Genomic DNA, 15,707 nt, shown 5'->3' with positions numbered 1-15,707 from the left:
TCTTAATAAGTTAGTAATCCATCAAGTCTGTAGTTTTAAGTGTTAATACATTTTCATTAAATGGATTTTGTTCCGCAGCGCAGCATGTGCCTTTAAGTAGTTTGTTATCAAAGCAGTGCCGCCATTTTTTACTTTCACTTTCAATATGTTGTCTTTGTCGCTTGTGGCGTTTTTGAAAAATCTACACTAATTACGGTATTATCGCGCACCTATCGCGTAATCAGGAGTGCAGATGAATCGATGGTTTTCAGTAACTCGGCGCAAGTATCAAGGTAAGGGGGGTATTTCTATTTGAGGTCTACAATAAAGTAGTGGACTTCCCCAGAAGCGTTTTAAGTGCGTCATTCTTCCATTGTGGTTTCCGTCATACTTCAAATTGCTCTTTATGGTTGTTCCTCTGTCGACAGATGTCGACGGTATGAGGTATCGTTATGTCGTTCAATGCTCTTTTCAGATTGTTATATTTGAATAATGGTTTATTCGGAACTAACACTGTATTTAATCTTCTCCAGTTTAAGGCGTTCCGGTCCCGGTTGGCGAATTGCTATTATTTGATCACCAGCCCTCGCTCTTCTTCCACAAAAGTCAATGGCTCTGCCGGACCAACTTCATCTTCAGGCCATTAATCAGACAGCAGAGGCTCTGAGCAGCTGTGAACGCAGGAGGCTTTTCTACCTGTGTGACATCCTGGACACTGACAACAGCGTGGCGCGTGTGAAGGACATGCTGAAATCTAAAGTGATGTGCCACGAGATGGGTCTCCTGTTTCTGACGGAGCTGATGCTGCAATTGAGTCGTTTCGATATCCTGAGGAAAGTGTTTAAAACCAGCAGGGACGAGGTGGAGAACGCCCTGAAACAAAGAAGGGTTCTGCCAAGATTCAGGTGAGAGGTGAAGCCTGTACCTTATCTAGGTGCAGTCATGAATGTTACATTCCAATTGGATAAAGTAAACGTGATTTCCCTCCCTGTAGAGTATTGATGGCTAATATAAATGAGGATATGGACAGTGAAGATCTGAACAGTGTGAAGTTCTTGTTGGGCAGCATGTTGCCCCGTGAGAAGATGGAAAAAGCACAGGTGACAATAAATGAGGTTTTGTTTTCACTTACTGAATTTCACATTCTTGTGAGTGTGCGAGGGGAGTTTTGGCGGGTCATCACTTTACAGAAAAAGGTCAAATATGCATAGGACAGTCATTCAAACAGAGTGAATCAACTTCCCCCTCTTTCCGTTGACAGAGTTTCCTGGATGTGATCATTGAACTAGAGAAGCTGGATATAGTTTCACCTGAAAGAGTCGACTTTGTAGAAGAATGTTTTAAAAACATTGGCAGGGTCGACCTCGCCAAAAAAGTTACTGCATACAAGATGTCAGGTGAGACTGTCCCTTTTTAAATTTCGTAAAGAGTTTGTGATTTGGGAACAAGAAAATCCATCTTGACAACATGTGGAGAAGGAAAGCTGTGTTGTAACATTTATACTGTGCGTTTCATGTGAAGTGTGGAACGTTTGCACATTGTTGAAACAGAAAAATGCTGAAAACTAGAACTGAAAATGAATATTTGTCTCTCAAACCACTCAAATGGCCCATGGTGCTTATGAACAAGAAAAACAGACTTCTTGGAAGTGCCAAAGAAAATATATAGTTCCTAAACCACAGAAAAGAAAGTAAAAAGATGTTTTACACAGAACAGAAACCGAATATAAAAGTTGCCAATACGACACATTTTGTTCTAAGTGAACATACGTTGTCCAGACTGTATTCTGACCATGTAAAATTTAAACAAAAAGTAATAGTATTTATTACATATAGCATAAAACAAAAGGCTGCTCTGTTTCATTTAACCCAAGGCAGACAAAGCTTGTCTTGTTCATTGATACCAGCGTAACACATACCGGTAGTTCACATAACACTGTTAACTTACCTCAGTTGCACTCACGGATATATTTTTCTTTCGGACACATTCAATTTGACATCATTTTCAGAACTAAACTTTGTATTTATCAAACCAAATGTTAAACGTTTTGGCTTTTGGCTTTCTAAAAAGTGGATTTATGTGAAAGACAAAGTACTTTGAATCATACTTTATTCTGTGTTTTTATTCACTTGTGTTTCTGGCCAAACCTTTCACAGTGGGAACATCTGGAGGACATTCACCTCTACAGCAAAGACACAGAGCTGCTGTAAGTAGTGTACGCAACTTAGTCAACATTGGACATTTTTTCTCTCTATTTTACAACTAATACTTTTGAAAAAAACCTCCTCTCTTTAGTGTCCATTCCCCACTCCAAATGGTTCCCATTCTCTGCAGCAAACAAGACAAGCACAGCCCCTCCACATCGGTAAGACAGCCTGCGTATTAGCAAATGACAGCAACTTCAAAAGATGTGTAATTGCCAGAGATAAAGGAAAACACCTCTTGTCTCTCATTGTATTTCACTTTGATATTCATAACGCCGTATGAATCTTTGTCACCATCCACAGAAAACATACCAGTGCCTGTATACAGAGAGCAGGTAAGGTCATTATTGGTGCAGGTTTTTTCCCCCATATATGTATGAGTCTGTTTAATTAGTAAAGTACGTTTATGAAACTTGTTTGCTTGCTCCTTTGCATTACAGAGTCAACTGGATTGTTACGGATTCAACACTAACCCCAGAGGAGTGTGTGTTATCATAGACTGCGTGGGTAATGACGGAGGTGAGACACAAAACACTTTGTACCTATAAGTCCAGTGCTGGAATACATATTCAAAAGTACCAATACCAATGTAAAATGACTCCATTACAAGTGAAAGGCATGCATTTAAAAGCCTACTGAAGTTAATAATACTAAAGTATCATCACCAAAAGGTACGTAAAGTTACTTTCAACGACTTTATTTACGAGATTAGTTTTAAACCGGGGGTCGGCCCTTCTATAGGGTCACGAGATAAAGCTTACGGGTCATGCAATGCTTAAAGGTAGTGTTGGTTATCTTCGTCAAAATCAATTTTGATATTTAATATATTACAGCCTGACAGCAACCAATGAATCAAATGTTCTGACTCTTAGTTTGAGTGTTGTTTCATGGGATACAGTAAACTGAATATCTGAGTTGCATCTGTAGCAGCCCTGGTCTGATAGCACTTTTTCCATCTCTCTTTTGAGAGACTTATTATCAAGAAAAAAAGTAAAATTGTGTTTCACCTCTCCTTTACTCACTCAGACATGTTGGAACAGACATTTAAGGCTCTTCACTTCAACGTGGTCCTCCACAAATGGCTGTGTGTGGCCGACGCTCTCGCAGTTCTCAGAGGGATATTCGGACAGAGAGAGAACCTTGAATGCGACGGCTTTGTCTGCTGCATCATTAGCCGCGGTACGGCGAACCATCTCCTGGGTACAGACGCGTACGCCGCAGGTCTACATCTGAACGATGTCAGACGTCTTTTCAATGCTGACGAATGCCGCATGCTGGCTGGCAAGCCCAAACTCTTCTTCATCCAGAGGTACAGCGTCCCAGAGATTCCGCCCCGTGCCAGGACGGAGCACCGGGATGAGGATCTGGAGACAGACGGGTGTGATGGGCTGTCCAGATGTGCTTTCATCCCTACAGATGCAGATGTGTTCTGGAGTCACTGCTGGACAGATGAATGTCAACTGGAGCAAGGACACCATCGCTCCATTTACCTGAAGGCTCTGACAGACACTTTGCGCAAAGGTCAAAGGAGGTACAGGCAAACACTCTTTAATACTTTAGCATCAGACGGTTCTCATGTACGCCTGAAGACTAAACAGATGTTTGTGTTCTGACAGGAAAACACATCTGGTTGATGTTCATACCGAGGTGAATGGAGCCATCTTTGAACACAACAACCGCAATCCTGGAGCGCACTACCACATTGATCTGAAACATACTTTAAGGAAAGAGCTTTACTTACAATAGAGGATTAATCGCCATCACTTTCACTAAACCCTCAGAACTGTCAGCCACATGTTAAGATAGCATATTCCTTGCCTGTGAAGAACCTTCTTTTTTTTTTTACTGTGTATGCAGTGACACCTGCTGGTTGTCGGAACTTAAAACACTTTTTTTTGTTTTGCAGGTTGTTTTGATGTGTATTTATTTCATTTATTTAAAGTGATTTTTGGACATATGTATTTGAATAGTATATAACTGATAATAATGATAATGATAACAATAACTCCCCCACTTTCCAACCCAAACGTCAACACACCCAATCACAGCCTCACAATAGATGCAAATGTCAATTCATGCAAGACAAAAAGAAGAGTAATACAAAACACAATAACGACTCAGTATATTTTAATCATATATACCAGGACTGTAATCAAATGTAACTGATTTTGTTTTTTGAAGCTTTAATGTGAATTGCCTTTTTCTTGCCTGTTATTTCTGTTGTTCTAAATATTTTTTGTAGAATTGTGATAATAATTAGTTGAATGAAGGACATTTCTTATCTACTATTACTGTTGTTATATCTGTTGTTACTTTTAATATATTTTTGTATTTGTCGTCTTTTCTAACGTCATGCATGGTTTTGTCTTTTTGAAAAACATTCAGTAGAAAAGTGTAAACGAAGTTTGAAAAAAGTTTTGAAAATGATATATATATATACATATATAGTTATTTTACGATTGAAAAAGAGCTTATCTTTATATATATATATAAAGATAAGCTCTTTATTTATATATATATATATATAAAGATAAGCTCTTTATATATATATGTATATATATATATATATATATATATATATATATATATATAAAGATAAGCTCTTTTTATATATATAAAGATAAGCTCTTTTTCAATCTTAAAATAACTATTTAGTATTCACGTCCCACAATTTCTTTTTTTATATTTAGACATTACTTACTCACTGTCGCCCCTCGGGGATCTTTATATTCTGTATTCTGGGTTTGGTTTTTACCTTTCCTTTGAAATATTTCTATGTTACACCAATATTTATGTTTGCAAAATTAAAATGAAGTTAAAGGCCATTGATTGAAATACAATGACCAATATGTTGATGTCACATGATGTTCAGTGTCCGCTTCATTTGATTTCAGGAGGAGTTCCGATTGTCAGTTAAGATGAGCGAAGCCTTTATTGAGAAATAAGCATAGATACGTAGAGAAAGTGAAAAATAAACAGAGTATTGTAAAACTCAAACATGAATAGAAGTAAAAATATAAACTACACAAGAGCAGTACAAAATCACAATGTGACAGTGGTGTGATGACTAGAACAGTGATTTTCTGTCTCAATATATAAATATAATGCATATATAATATTATAAAACAATATAACGTGAACATAATATAGTATGGGATATAAAGACAGCCAATAAAATACCAAATACAACAACAACAAAAAAACACCACACATTTTCAATTATAGCCTCCAGTACTTCCGTGTCACGCAGCATTGTGATTGCGACAACAGGAGGCAGGCAAGTCACACGAGGAAACACGAGGAGACACGCACACAAGCGGGGGCTCGTGGACGCGCACGGTCCGAAACGCTGTTGCTGTGATGCAATGGCGACTGCGCCGTGGGAAGCGAGCGAGGAGTTGAATGAGTTCCCTCCACAGTTGAAGTGAAGCAGCAGCCTGCCGATCAGCCAGGACGCCCGTCAGCGCCGAGGGACGGACAGCGGACACGGAGACACTGGCAGTGTCCCCCGTCCTACCACACTACATGGAAACACGCAGCCAGGTGTGTCCGCTAGCCGCACAGCTGGCCGTGTCATGCACGTAGGAGACGTTTCTCACACATCTGTACGACGTTGCAGCGAGACGAGCACCAACACCCTGGTTTGCCCTCGGTAACCGAAACCAAGTGAGGAGGGGTTGTTGTTGTTGTTGTTATTATTATTTTGTTGTTGCATTGTCCTCATCACCGGCGACTCGCTGGACCTATCCCTGCTTTTTTTTTTAATTTTAATTTTTTTTACCATGGCTGAAAGAACCACAACCGGGCTGCTTACGATGATGTTGGAGCCCACGCCGGCTGCCGCTATGACCCTACCGGCGGAGGTCCGGGAGAAGCTGGCGGAGCTGGAGCTGGAGCTCTCTGAGGGTAAGTTGACAACAACAATGTACACAAACTACCGCACCGTGTGGCCACTGCATCCTGGTCTTTTTTATCCTAGAGGGGGCTTTAAACATGGTTCGTGCACATGACAGCTATCAGAACCACCGCCCTTTCTCTTGGCTTTGTGGCTGGTGTTTGAAAACATTGCCAGCATCACCAAAGCCTCTCTGCTCTTATCACTCATACCCAAAACTGAACTTCTGCTGTAGTTTTCTCCTCGAGTTCGTTACCTACTGCAGCCCAGGGGGGTTAAGAGGTTGCTCTGTTTGGCTTTTCACCTCGAATGAAGACCAGATGTTCCTATTGTCCTGGAACGAGATTAGACTCCAAATACCATATTTGATCAGATGGCTATCTGAGCGAAGTCAGCTGACACACCCATGCTGCTGTTATGCTCTGTGTTTCACAGAAGTTGTGTTTGTCCTTATTTGAATTTAAGAAAATAGGAAAGTCAAGTAACTAATACCAATCCACATATTACCAACGACCATTCTCATCTTGTCTTAACCGGTGACCTATAAAGGTTTCTCTAAATGAAGAATGTTGCTTTGCTTCATGGGCTTTAGGTTTTATTGTGAATGAATATTAGGATCCTTATGAAGTTTTTCCAAGAATCTTGCTGATATTGCTCACCTGTACACTTGTTTGCGTGCGTATCTCTATGCTGAGCATAACGTAGTACTTATGGTTGAACTTGCGCCACTTATTTATGTAAGAAACAGAACGGTCCATTCAAACATGTCCCTTAGGTGTCATACTTACCTGCTGCTAATAATAACCAGACATCATAGCATGTGCCTATACAATGTCCTGAATGTTTCCCGATATGATTTATTACCGAATCACTTTCCTTCATATCTGCTTTAAGGACAAATGTCACTGGCATTTCCCCTGGATGTAGCGTTAAACGTATTCAAAATGTCTACTTTGACTTTACTTTTAAGTGTCGTCTCTCAGCGCTGTACAGAGTAAATAATGAAAAGCGTGCTTGTTTGTCACAAAGCTTCTTTGTGTGTCAGATGAGACTCATTATTTAACTTCTCCTTCATATGAGCGGTACTCACAAATCTGCTGAGCTGTGATAAAATCATAATTACTGATCTGATTTATCTTTGGGATTCGACCCCCGGGGTGTGTGACCCTGTGTTTCTTGCCAACTCTGGAGAACATGTTCTCTCATTCTTTCTCCATGTTAGCTGTGTGCAGTAGCCCCCACACCGGGGTTAGGAACAGTCCAAAGGTGCACGCTTTGATAAGCACATTAACTGCCACCGAGGCCCCTAATGGGATAGACATGTTTTCAGGAGCGGCAACCAAATAAATCTATATCTGTCCAGTTTCCGCTTCCTGCTCTCCACAGCTCACATCCTGCCATGTTGGAGCTCCGATAGTCGTATCTCCCCGACTCTGTTGTCTTCTGCTTCTCCGTCTGGAGTTTTCTTCCGCTGATATACTCTGTTGTCTCTGCCTCTTTTCCATGACTCCCCAACTCCACATTTCCTCCATTTTCTCCCTGATCAAAGAAGAAAAATGTCATTCTCTTTCGGGTAAAATGAAATCGACCTCCCTTTCTCTCTGTTAAATCCCATCGGCGTATACGCTGCTGTGAACTCTTCACCCCGCGATGACGCCCTTTGGTTGCCTCCCCGTTACCTCCTGTCTCCTGAAAGAATAGACGACTCGTTTTATTGGAAGGAGATGAGAGCCTGTGGATCCCGCAGGTTTTCAATCCTTCTCACTGAGCTTCGGCTTTTAGGGATTTAAAGCCAGGCATGTCTGCGTCACGCTAAGTGACACATCTCCCGGCTCGAGTGTGTCAGTGTGCAAGGAACACTGTATTATTCATGAAGTTGAATAGATGTGTCATGTATGTTTACTGTAGCTGTTTAAGCAGCAGCAGCCGTTGGAATAACTTGAGTTTGAGACGATCCAGCAGCTCAGCAAGTTTATATTCCGGCGTCAGCAGTTTTGGGCTACTGACGAGTGAAATAAACAATCTGTGCACGCTTATTGTGGTTATAACACATGCTGCTTCCTCTAGAGATGCATTTATTTTCAATTTATCCAGCTCTGGTTTTATTTCTGAGTAAATGCGTGTCTTAAAATGTTTAGATGACTTCACTCTGCTGTCGCTAGATGAGTGTTTATGGGAATGAGAACCCATTTTTTATAAGCTGTACATGCAGGCCAAGTTATGTCACTTAAAATGTGCATTTGTGTTTCTTCTTTACACCTTCACTCAATGCTTCTCTTTTGTTCAGTGTGTCTATGTTCAATAATATGAAAAGCACTTTGCTGTGGACGTTTGAGGCTTGAAGCAGGATTACTAAATAATCTGGACACCTTCACTGATTTAAACCTGGAATCGCTTTAAATGTGGGAAATGGACTTAATGTAAGTAAAAGAGCTTTTCTAGGTTTAAAGTTCTGCTTTGAATCTTTACCATTCCTCCATAACATTCAATATGCATAACCAAAGAAGCAACAATCAAAGTAAAAAGGCATTATTTTATATTAATTAGTGAGCTTTTAGAGGTGCTAGTTTAATTTTGACTCCTTTGTGCAGAGCACAGCGATCTTTTCCCCCACATGTTTCCAGTCTTTGTGCCACGCTAAGCAAACATATTTGCTGTACTGGACACAGTGTATGAGTGATGTCAATCTTCTAATTCAATTCTTGGACAGAAAGCAAATTTTTGTATTTCCCCAAATTTTGAACATTCCTTCAAGTGTTAAAAATGTAGCCAATCTGCTTCATCGGGACCATGCGGGTGCGGTTTGATCAGAATTAACTGACGGTAACCAAACGACCCACCAACTGTCATCAGAGTTTTAATCAGATGTTGCCAAACCCTGATTGGTGCTCAGACATGTGTGTGACATCACCTCTTTCTCTTTGAGCTCCGCTGAGGTAGAAAAGCACTATTTAAATGCAGCCCATTTACCATTTGCTTTTCCCCAAAAAAATTGCTGCTATACTAAAATCCCTTCCCACCAAATTCTGCACATCACAGTTAATATAGAGGACATGTGGTTTCTCTCAGCTGACCTGGATGCATACGAGTGGTCAAAAGATGGGGCGTGAAGGAGGGCAAGAAGATGGATGATCCCCATTATCTCCTGCAGAGAGTAGGGAGAGACGTGTCTGCTGAGTAATTCATAGACTCACTCTTTTCCATTCCCTGGGTTGTATTCCCTCCTCCTTTGTATGCTCTCTAAACCCTCTGATTACAAAGTCATTTTTAGTCCAGTGCTGGTGTTTGCTGGGAAACTGCCAAACCCCTGCTTGGTCATTGCGCTTGTTTTGCCTGCTCCCATTCAGTAAACATTTACAGAGGAGCAGTGCAGGGTTTTTTTTTTGGTAGTTTAAGTGGTGCCTGGCTTGTTTATGGTTGTTTATTTCCATAGAAAGAAAATGATTTGCTGCAGGTTTGAGGCGTCTGAAAGAATACCCAGCAGCATAAATGTGGCTACTTTGTTGGGCAAATCTTCTGCAAATTCATAATGAGAATCGTCTTTATTATAAGTGAGATTATCCGGACAGTCTGTTTAACGGTAGACACTGTTTTCATTTTTTCTTACTCTTCTGAATCTATATCCTATCTGCTTGTGCAATTACCCAAGTTCCCCATGGAAATCATTTCAGTTCCACCTCAACTAATCACTTAGATAAGGTGAAACTTTACTCGCCGTACGCTCGTAGGTGAAGAGGTCCGTCGGGTGCTGGTAGTAATGAGATGGTGATGGTCTGCACTACTTGTATTTGCAGGGAGAGCCGTTTCATCAAACAAGCGCTCTTAATTTCTCCCTAATCTGAAATCACAAGACTGCAATATACCATGTGAATTAGAGAGACGGAGAGGCTAGAAATAAAAAACTAAAAGTTAATGTGTGTCAGAAAGAGGAAGCAAAAACTAAATGAGTCAGAAAAAACAGTAAGTTGTTGTTGTGTGAAACCTTTTCAATTTGACACGTGATGATTTTCCATCCACGTTGGTATGAGTTTCTCATTAGTTGACGTCTACGGCTACAGGACCTTTAGCCTCATCTCATTTTGTAACTCATACCACAATAAGTGAAACAGAATTCCCCATCCATTTATTGACATGTCATTTAATGTGAAGTCCAATTCCCAACATGCATGGACATTAATGACGTATTTTTTCCACAGATCCTTAAGTGAGAATTATATCGGCCTGTTATACAATCAAGCCACGGTGATAGACCTGTGTACAAGGTGGGGTCAACGGATAGCTTTGGTGGCCGGAGTTTCATAAAACCTCTTTTTGGAAAGGATGAGTGTAACCCGAGCGAGTTGGACTGCAGAGTTTGTTAAGGAGAGACCACACATTGCACAGAACCACGGCTTTCTGGTCCTGATTCATTCCTCTCTGTGGTCTCTTACTCCCACCACCAACTCAATGAAGAAAGCACATCCACTGGGCTCACCCTGTGAGTTCAGGCCATTGTTACGCAAAAGCAAGCATTTGATGAATGTAGAATCACATTCTGCATGAAGAGCTTTGAGAACATGCAGGATTTAGGACGATTACTGACGGGACTTTGTACTTTGGCTGCTGGGTAGCTCTGTAATAGGATCCAAAAGAGCAGAATGTTGAGCCTTGGAGCGAGCGAGCTAGCTAGCTGCTGTGGCTGCTGTCAGGTCCAGTGCGGAGATAAAGAGGCAGCTATGCCGTGCCCCTGCCACAGTGGAGGATGGAACGTGGAGGGTCATACATATTTCAAGGGTGTGCCTCAGAGCAGAGCAGAGCTTCAGATTCTTGTGCTTCTCTCGTATGCTTCTGCCTGTACACGAGAGTCCGTGCACATGGAAGTGTGTGCGTGTTTGGTCCATTTACTTTCTGCTTGTGGATTGTTAAAGTGCTCCCTTCGAACCACAGAGCTGTTTCATTTTAGCCACAATTATCCACATCACCAGGTATTGTCCTGGCGGTTCCACTACATTGATGGAGCTCTAGGTCCTGCCTGTTTGTTTTCTTTAGAGTGCTCTTCAACATCCGGTCTCTGTCGTTATGGGAGCCATGAATATTTAATAGAATGGGATTGTAATATGTGGAAATATGTCTGTTCTCTCTTTGTCTATTTATTGTGGATGTGTCTAAAGAGTGAGATTTCTGCCAGCACAGTGATTTTGATATCCCTGTGGAATTTCTCATTGAATTTAAGGTTTTCAACATTGGTTATCATTATCAATTGCTCTATTGTTTTAACCCATTAGGTATTTAATAATGCAGCATTTAAAATGGAAAAAAAGAATGCCACAATCTTGTCAAAGGTTATAAAAAAATGGAGAGCAGAATGCATCTTATTTTCGAAGCAGTAAATATTTTATTTTGCAACTCACGTTATCGTGATCGTTAAAGGTTTTTCGGCTCACAGGGTTTTTAAAGTTTGTTCTAAAACTCTAAAAGTTTTCCTCTCTGTGGGCATGCCAAAAATATGACATTCCATTCGCTCTCAATTGACTCAACCATAAAGTGACTCGCTGGTGCTATTTCAGCAGTGTTTTATCGCATATAGCGTTTTATTGCTGTCGCACAAATCGCTGCACAATTTGATTACACTGCCACACTCCGACAGTCACCAGTGACAAACAGCAGCATTTCCCAATGTACTGTGTAGGAGAGAACAAAAGGTAAAAGTGCCAGTGAAAGAATATCTTACACTTCGTATCAGTGAAGCTCGATTGACATCTAGTATATTGAATAACTGGTCGGACAGAAAAACAAATGAATAGAGACAATTACTATAAATGACTGCTGCTGACGACACTTTATCAAAGCTTCTCTCAGTATTCTATCAAAGCCACAGATCATAGACTCTGTCTTTGCATTCGCCAACACCCAATACTTGGCTCCTACTGTATAATACTGTATGTCTTTCTGCATTTTCTGTTGTCTTAAGTCTGCTGCAGTTGAGTTCCCTTAACCTTTTTAAAATCAGATGGCTGTACAGAACCAGGAAGTTTGTCTTTTTCAAGCCAACCAGAGACTTGGCCCTTTAATAGTGCCAGCCTCCTGCCAGGCCACCATACTGTCCATCCTGCTACACAGAGACCAACCATGTGACTGGCCAGAAGGTGCATTTGGTAGCACTCAACCAGGGATTGTTTCTTACATGAATAGAGGGGTGAGCACCATTTTGCACAACTTCTTAAATATTTCCTCAGTTTCAGAATTAGTTCTTTGTCACAATGGGTGCCAGGTACTATGCCCATGGTGACAGCGTATGTGTCCTTGCTGCAAGAGAGGTGTCAGATGCAGTGAAGAGCAGTGCAGTGCAGCGGGCACTGACGCAGGGAGATCTGCTGACCAAACAAAGCTGCATGTCCCACTTCAAGGACACATTGCCAGAATCCACTCTGCTCTATGTGCTGCATTCTTCTGCCCAGCAAGGCTTTTTGTTCTGCCTCCATTAGCTTTCTGTTGTAAATTCTTCGCTGTCCAGTCTCCTACCTGTGAGTGTGTATCTTTCATCCCTCACCCTCTCTGTGCCCATCTGATAGAGACTGAGGCTTGGCATTAGAGATTGATGCCAGTAATGGAGCCCCCCTCCAGTTAACACCATATGGAGCTTTTTCCTATCTTTATTCAAGAGCATGGTCTTTCAGTTTGAGATGAGATGACTCGTTGGTTTAACGTTCAGATTCTGTAATGCTTTCCCTCCATAACCCTGTCCTCACACCAACATATCTCCTGCTCTCAGATTATTCCTCTGCTCTTGGATTTTGTTTGCACGATAGCCCTGACAAAATTCCCCAACCAATAAAATGCTAGCTGTAGTTTTGACCAATGAAAAGATCCCTGGTGCATTTGCTTCACTTCAGCCCACAAGGCTTTCTCATGTAGCCTACTGCCCTTGCTTTCTTTATGACTTTTGAAATATGACTATTTTACTGTAATAACTACAACGGCCACCGTTACAGAAACCAAATTTTTTGTTTTATTGTACGCTGACATGGATGCTTAGAATCAACCACGTCGTCTCGCCCGTTAACAGCGGCACACAGAGAGCGAGCCATTCATTTTCTAATGCTAGCTGAAACCTGTGAAGGCAACTGCAACAAGACCTGGATCGATTCATTGGACAACACTACACCTGGCATTTTTATTGGTTGGAGAATTATGACAGGGTCATTGCAAAAAGAAGAGGAGAAATCTGAGAGCAGACAGGAATGCAGAGAAGCAGTGTGAGGGCTGAGACGAGCACAGGAAATATGTGCAAGCAACAACATATCTGAGTGCAAGCTTACATTGAGCAGATGCAGACCAAATCCAAGAGCAAGCAGGGGCTATTTGAGTGTGGGCATAGGGTGTTGAGGGAAAGCATTTCAAAATCTGAAATCAACGAGTCTCAAATTGAAAGACAATTGCTGTTGAAAATAATCTCCGTAACACCATAGCTCAATCTGCCTGATCCGATCACAGTAAACCACACAGACAGAGTCCTCCTCAGATAGCTGTATTCTCTCTAAAGGCTCTGAATTACACACCTCCAAAAGACAAAGAATTGTTCAGCAGTCTTTTCAAGGTACTGACTGAGGGTATACGGTCAGTGAGCTGTTCAGAGAGCCTTCATACTCTTACTCAAATGTTTTAGAGCCCAAGGTGAAACTCAATTGAGTCCTTCTTTACAGCTCCCATTTCGTTCATTGGCTCCCTATTCACATAATACCTGTCCGGTTTATAATAAAGGCTGCAAATGGGAAAAAACAAGAGACATCACAGAAGCTTTTGATTCTCTATCAAATAATCTGCTGTGCCTTGACAGGGAGTGTTTGTGATAGTGCTGTTTGGAATCCCAGGTAAACAGGCTGCCACTGACAGCAGCTGGCAGTGTTTATTTAAAATCAGCGATGATAATTCATTCCAGAGAGGTGGTGTGAATATGTTCTGGTCAGTGGCATCATCACCTATTAGCTTCTCTTAAAACCTTCTGTGGCCGGGTGCTAGCAGAGGTCAGCCTGCACAGTACGACTGGACCATGCAGTCTCTGAACTGAGCTCCATCAACAGCCGGCCAACAAGCAGCATCAGTGAAAGTGAGTAGGAAGCACGACAAACGGGAACTTTTTCTTGCTGCTTTACTTAACTTCTTTTTTTTTGCCAGGATATGTATAATTCGGATTGGGTGTTTGTTGTCGAGAGCGATGCCCGTTCACATTGCTCTGACTATTTTTCGGAGATATCTGAGAAGACCATGAACACGTTTTGAATCTGTCGAGGCTTACTCAGGTGTGATGTGCAGATCAAAGACAAGCAGAGCCCTTTGTAACAGCAGCAGGCTGCATTGTGAGCCTTCCTGGTGGGAAACAAACAGACAGAAAATGTCTGGAATGTGCTGTGACCTATCAACTTAACCATGATGAGAGGGGTTTCCAAATCCCCATCACTGCTGGAGGGCACGCCTACACACAACAAACTGGCACACAGCATAGCAGGTTGTCCCAGCCTTTTAAAAGAACAAGGCCAAGTTGCCCCTCCCCCATCCTCTTTCCCTTTGGTGTCCCACTAGAATACGGGAGGGAAGGAATAAAATTAAACTAACTTTTATTTTATTTTAATGTGGAGCTGAAGCCAGGCTTTTTTTTTTTTTTTTAGATCTAAAACCTAAGTCAGCTCACATACCAGAAAAATGTGTGGTGCCTTTGTGCTCCAAGCAAGCATACAGTTTTAGGCTGTTGCTGCTCTCCAGAGACTTTTCCAAGTGTGCGATTCAAAGTGTACCTGTATAGCCAGAAAGACGGCAGGGCAAGTCAGGACTCTATTTAAAGCTCCTAAGGCATAACTGACAAAGTGGGCAGTCTCTTTCTGCATTTAACAAACTGTTACTAATTCATGTCTTTCAGTCAAAAGCTGTAAATCATCTCGATAAACATCCAAGTTGTTTTTCATGCAATTCGTGTTGCTGCATATATGTGTGAGAGCTAAGTGTGCATTCAGAGCTGTAACTGACCTGCGTGTCTGAGTGCATGTATGATACATTGTGATTGAATATGAATGTATGCACGTCAGCCATGAAATAACACAATCAAAGGTTGAGACGACCATGAAGAACTAGCGCCTCACCTCTCTTGATGGTCTTGTCTTTGGATCCAGCAGTTGATGAGAGACGGTGTCTTGATCATAGCACGGTTGCAGGTTTTACTGAGCAGGTTAATGATATTCCACATGGCTTCTGAGTACCCTTCAGCCTTTCTCACATATTCTTTGTATTCGTCTGTAATTATTAAGCGATAACTAAAACATATCTTTTTTTTTTTTTTTTTACCTGGAACCTGCTTTCATAGTGAGGTAGGACTTACTATCCAAGAAGATTGCATCCAATCTCCATTCCTGTGTACCAATGCATGTACATGGTCTGAAGTAATGACTGTAATGTTTTCCCTGGCACTCGACCGCTAACACACCAGATGTTTTCACCGATAAGGAGTTCAGAGAGGGCTCCAGACTGCAGCTGGAGACATTTTCTGAACCATGCTTCTTACCTTTATTGCTTCTAGTAAACTGGAGTGATCTGTGTACAGTATTTGGCTTATGAATACTTTGATGAAATACTCCCCTTTGTCACTGTACTCAGCAGAG

The 15,707-nt window shown here is 41.5% G+C and overlaps 2 protein-coding genes across 2 annotated transcripts in view; both read left to right on the top strand.

The window, feature by feature from the left end:
* Positions 1–131: 131 nt before the first annotated feature.
* LOC306783819 (CASP8 and FADD-like apoptosis regulator) lies at positions 132–4,533 on the top strand. The gene is made up of 10 exons (XM_079277633.1): positions 132–272; positions 513–884; positions 974–1,079; positions 1,241–1,376; positions 2,136–2,185; positions 2,275–2,344; positions 2,487–2,518; positions 2,624–2,702; positions 3,210–3,714; positions 3,800–4,533. The coding sequence occupies exons 2-10, from the start codon at positions 589–591 to the stop codon at positions 3,927–3,929; spliced, it is 1,404 nt and encodes a 467-aa protein (XP_079133759.1). The 5' UTR covers positions 132–272; positions 513–588; the 3' UTR covers positions 3,930–4,533.
* A 1,075-nt stretch (positions 4,534–5,608) lies between these two features.
* LOC306783470 (disco-interacting protein 2 homolog A-like) overlaps positions 5,609–15,707 on the top strand; it is a 66,720-nt gene continuing 56,621 nt past the window's right edge. The window contains 1 exon segment of the mRNA XM_079277122.1: positions 5,609–6,089. Coding sequence (XP_079133248.1) covers positions 5,966–6,089 — 124 coding nt within the window. The 5' untranslated portion in view covers positions 5,609–5,965.

This window comes from Melanostigma gelatinosum (genome assembly GCF_949748355.1).
Source record: "Melanostigma gelatinosum genome assembly, chromosome: 10".
In the NCBI taxonomy this organism is placed as follows: domain Eukaryota; kingdom Metazoa; phylum Chordata; class Actinopteri; order Perciformes; family Zoarcidae; genus Melanostigma; species Melanostigma gelatinosum.
Note: the sequence above shows the minus strand (reverse complement) of the source record. Positions and strands in the feature narration are given on the sequence as shown.